Genomic DNA, 4,519 nt, shown 5'->3' with positions numbered 1-4,519 from the left:
GAAAGAGTGGTAAAAAGTTTGCACTATAATAATGCTACCTTGATAGATCTGATTCTTAAAACTTTTCCATTACTAGACTAGCATCTCTTAAGTGTTTTTAGATTAATTACAAGAAAATGTAACATGATAGAACAAGTTCAATTTGAAATACCTAAAAACAAAGGGAAGACATCAGTTTGCAACAGGAGGGCTATGTTTATGTCTGTTTCTTTACAGTAGCTTGCAGTTCACATCTGTTTTAAATTTTCATGAATTTATCTTAAGGAAGTAGTGGTCAGATTCCAGTATTAAAAGGTAGCTGAACTGGATTTTTGAAGTTCTTGATTTCCTTAGAACTCCATGTAGGGTAGGGCTCTACCTACATCCCTTTTTCTGCACATCCTATTTCATTTCTCCATTTTCATAGATTTTCCGATGCTTGAGCAATCAGATATTAGTGAACTTACTTAAAATGCCCACTTCTGAGAAGGTGATTTTTTAAAAAATAATAAGCTTATAAACATTATCCATCTTAGCTTTCATTTGTAGAATTACTGTCTATTGATTTGTAAACATTCACTGAGTTTTCATTTTATCTCCACAGGGCTCACAACAACATTAAACCAGGATGCTTATATTAAGTCTGCATTTGCATAAACATAGACTGTTGATGGGAAGACTTAAGAGGACATGTTCTCACCATTTGTCCGGAATTCGTGTGACCATAAGATACTGATAGCATTGAGTCTTGAAATGATTTAATAATAAGCGTGAGGATTTGCTTTCTCCATTAGAGCATTAAGCTAAAACTATCAACATTGTAAACCAAATTGCCTTATTTTTCTTCCAAATTTCACATGTCTATCAGGTAACATAGGCTTGAAAATTTAAATCCTGTGGTGCTAAAGTACAGTAGAGAGAGGAGAAGTGTGTACATGTTTTATTTTAAATTGTACAAAAGGGGAACTTAAAAATATGTAACTGCTGTTTATACATTGGCTCCTTCCTGCTTATTAATCTGTATTGTACACATAATGGAATGCAACAGAAGCTGGGAGTTGGCCTTTCTGAGCAACCACCACATGGCTCAGCATCTGTGCCAAACACAGGAGCTCCTAGTCTGGCCAGTGCCAAGAGGCTGGCAGAACATGTGGCAGGCGGCTGGTGTCAGCCTCCCAGCTAAGGGGCCACCTGCTGCCGTTACCCGCGCTGCTGAGTGTGGGCACCAGGTGGCAGCACCCGTCCATTATTTCCAGTGGAGACGTAGCCCAGGCCAAGGTGAAGTTAATAGCATTGAGATATAGTCACTGTAATGGTGCTATTAACAGTTGATACCATTGTATTTTTAAACTTTGTGTTCTGTATCTCCTCAGCTACATATCTTCAATATGTTATTTTGTCATCATATCTTTATGGTGGGGGCAGACTTTGCACTTCCTGCAGTGCAACACTCGCACTTTACTTTCCTCCAACTGTCTGAAATTAGAGCAAATACGTTGGCAATACAGCTGCTTTTGCTCTGAGCTACAATCATGGCTTTTCATGTTACTTACCAAGTGGTATTTCTGGTTAGGAATCACAGCCGTAAAATTGATTTCAGTTCATTACACTTCATGATGTTGCCCCTAAATTTTGCACACTATATTCTTGTATATTATTTCAAATAAAATGAAAAAAAAAAGGTTTATCTCTGACTTCCGCTGATTGATTTTGACTGAACATTATATATGAGATGCCAGAGTATCAGGCCCTGGGGATGGAAAATAAGTTGCTGATGGGGTTTAAGCATCAAGTTAAAAGTAAAATGTTAACAGGACAAGGGCAATAGAAAAATAAAGACCTACATTATCTATCAGAACCTTCGTAAAATAAAAATTGTTTTTATTTATAATTTAGCATCTCTGTTACAAAGTTTAACAGCCACAAAAGTGCTTTTAATAAAATGACACAAAGTGTAAAGACAGCTTGCTCTAGCTTTATTACAGATACATTATGACATATTTAAACATTTAGTTCTACATCTTTGCTTTTAGGATATGCCATTGGTTTCCAAACTTTATTGCATATTGGAAACACTTGGAAATGTTTTTTAAAAATACTAATGCATGGCTCCTACCCCAAATGTGTTAATATGGGGTACAAATCAATTAATATTCGGCTTTTTAAAAGCTTCCCTCACTAGTTCTAATATGCAGATGTGGAAACCACTGGCTACATATCTAGTGAGGAAGAAAGAATGGGGGAAGCAGGGTACTTGCTGTATGTTACCTGGCCGTATACCTTAAAAAGCAGTGGGTGCTCAGTTATGTGCTGGGAAAGGAATTTTAGCTAGCCTTGTACAAAAGTCTGAGAGAAGAGTTGGATGTCTTTCTGGAAAATCAGGCCCCTAGCGTTTGAAGGTGATGGTGATTTTTGACATTTTATGCTACTTAATTAGAAGGGCTGAAGAGATCAACAGAAAAAGATCAATAGAAAATACAGAAAAGTTGGTTACATTCTTAAAACAGTGAATACTGTCTTTGGGTTAGCAAAGAATGGAGATGAAGAAATACTTCACATTATTACTGAAGAGCAGACATGGCTTTCTGAAGCAGCTGAACCATTATGGGATACACTGGTGCAAATTCTTTGCCTTCTCTACTTCTTACAGACTGAACATAAGCCTCCAGGGCTCCCCTGAAAACCAAAACGAAAACAGTGTCAAAAATAATACAAATAGAACTGGTCAGAGGGTGTCAATATATAAAAGAAAAGCCTGTTTCTGGAACCTCTGCCCAGTTCCATAAGCTGAGTGACGAACAGCCTTCAAACATTGGTAGTGTTACTATGGTTAAGGTGCAGAACTAAACCTTTCTCAGTCTGCATTGTACATAGTGGCCTCTGACCTCTGGCTCTCTGACCTCTGAGGTTTTCGGTTTCCCTGTACTCTATTTCTCTATTAGACTTCTGAAAGGCCATATGCAGCTGGTGCCTATTGAGCTCACACCGTAGGGAGGCATGTTCAGGAGCGGGGGCCCTGTATTATTTGATGAAGCTGAAAGGAAAATTGCTCTTGGGCTCAAACTTTTGAATTCAGTCAAGGGTATGTGATACCAGTCAGTTGTTTATGATTATAATGTTCTCATGAATTAGATCAGGGGGTTGGCCAACCACCCACAGGCCAAATCCTGCTCTATGCATGCTCGCTTATGTATTGTCTGTGGTGGCTTTGACACTACACTTGATTAGTCAGGCAGAGGCCATATGGCCTGCAAAGCCTAAAATATTTAGTATGTGGCCTTATGGAAAAAGTTTTCAACTACTGAACCAGATGATCTAAGTGTTAGATCATGTTTAAGTGGAGCTAAAACGATGGTTAGTGGATTTTATTATTGGTCTACTTAAGTCCCAAGTAAAACAAATTTTTATCATTGTTAAAAAGTTTCACAGCTCTTGAGTTTACAAAATTTCTACAAAGATACCATTAGCTCACATACTCAGTCTCAACTCCCATCTAATATTTCTCAACTGGTTGTTTTGCTCCCAAACACTGAAAATATTAATCCCTGGTCAGGTTTGTTCATTATTTTCGTTTAACTGTGGGGAATGTACTTGCCCGGAGTCTGCCAGCTCCCCACTTGCTCTTCAGTGCCCCTCCCACTCCACTATCCACTTTCACAGTCGCAGTCACTACATAATTGAATCTCCAATCTCATTTCTGGCCCTGACCTTCCTGATTTCTGCCTACATTCTGGATATTTTGGCCTTTTCCCCCTAAGTATCCCTCAAACTCACCTGTCGGAAGCCTAGGGCAGTCCAAACCTACAGAACGAATGTCAGCACCATGGTAAACCCTAGTGTAAACTAGGAGCTCTGTTTGGGTGATGTGTCAGTGTGGGTTCACTGTTATGAACAGACCACTCTGATGGGGCATGTTGGTAATGGGGGAGGCTATGTATATATGGGAGCAGAGGAGGTATAGGAAATCTCTGTACCTTCTCAAATCTGCTGTGACCTAAATTTGCTCTAAGAAATGAAGTCGTCAAAAAAACAGAAAAGAAACCTGGGGAGGGGGACGACACCCCTAGGGAAGTATTCTGCCCCCCTTTCCCTATTTCAACAAAAGGTACCATCACCTCCCAAGGGCCTCTATTTAAAGTTCTCCTTCAATGCTGCACAGAATCAGTCACCAAGTGCTATTAATCAGGTATTTGCACATCTAGTCCCTCCTCTTCCCTTTGCTGCAGTTTGAGTCCCGCCATTTTGTGCCCCAATCTAACTGCTGTAGCATTGTAGATGGTGGTCAACCCAGTGCTGTCTCAGCCCTGGGCTACACCTCCCACACTATAGTAAGCCTCTGCCTGCAGTCCATCACTGGCCATGCCCTCTACCCATTAGGAGACTGTAAACTCACCTCCCAAACCCTGTCAGTGCTACTACTGGGTTCTGGACAGTTTGCTGTGGCCAAAAGGACCCTCAAATCATCAGTTTCCATTGTTTATGTTACCAACACACATCGCAGAGCAGCTTCACCCGCCTTGTGACTCCAAGTCCTCCCCCA

At 40.2% G+C, this 4,519-nt stretch overlaps 2 protein-coding genes across 7 annotated transcripts in view; one reads left to right on the top strand and one right to left on the bottom strand.

Annotated features, from left to right (window-relative positions):
• Window positions 1–1,666, top strand: part of HBP1 (HMG-box transcription factor 1) — a 35,320-nt gene extending 33,654 nt beyond the window's left edge. For 4 of the 6 annotated variants that reach the window (XM_015571224.1, XM_006774869.2, XM_015571227.1 and 1 more), the window contains one exon: window positions 584–1,660. In XM_015571224.1, coding sequence (XP_015426710.1) covers window positions 584–601 — 18 coding nt within the window. In that variant the 3' untranslated portion in view covers window positions 602–1,660. Of the gene's footprint in view, window positions 1–583 lie in introns of all 6 variants that reach the window. The other 2 variants (XM_015571226.1, XM_006774868.2) reach the window with 2 other exon arrangements.
• Window positions 1,667–1,934: 268 nt separating this feature from the next.
• COG5 (component of oligomeric golgi complex 5) overlaps window positions 1,935–4,519 on the bottom strand; it is a 183,936-nt gene continuing 181,351 nt past the window's right edge. Inside the window, exon 22 of the mRNA XM_006774876.2 lies at window positions 1,935–2,655. Within this exon, the coding sequence (XP_006774939.2) occupies window positions 2,541–2,655 (115 nt within the window). The 3' untranslated portion in view covers window positions 1,935–2,540. The remainder of the gene's footprint in view (window positions 2,656–4,519) is intronic.

The sequence above is a fragment of the Myotis davidii genome, unplaced genomic scaffold, assembly GCF_000327345.1.
Source record: "Myotis davidii unplaced genomic scaffold, ASM32734v1 scaffold125, whole genome shotgun sequence".
Taxonomy (NCBI): Eukaryota; Metazoa; Chordata; class Mammalia; order Chiroptera; family Vespertilionidae; genus Myotis; species Myotis davidii.
Note: the sequence above shows the minus strand (reverse complement) of the source record. Positions and strands in the feature narration are given on the sequence as shown.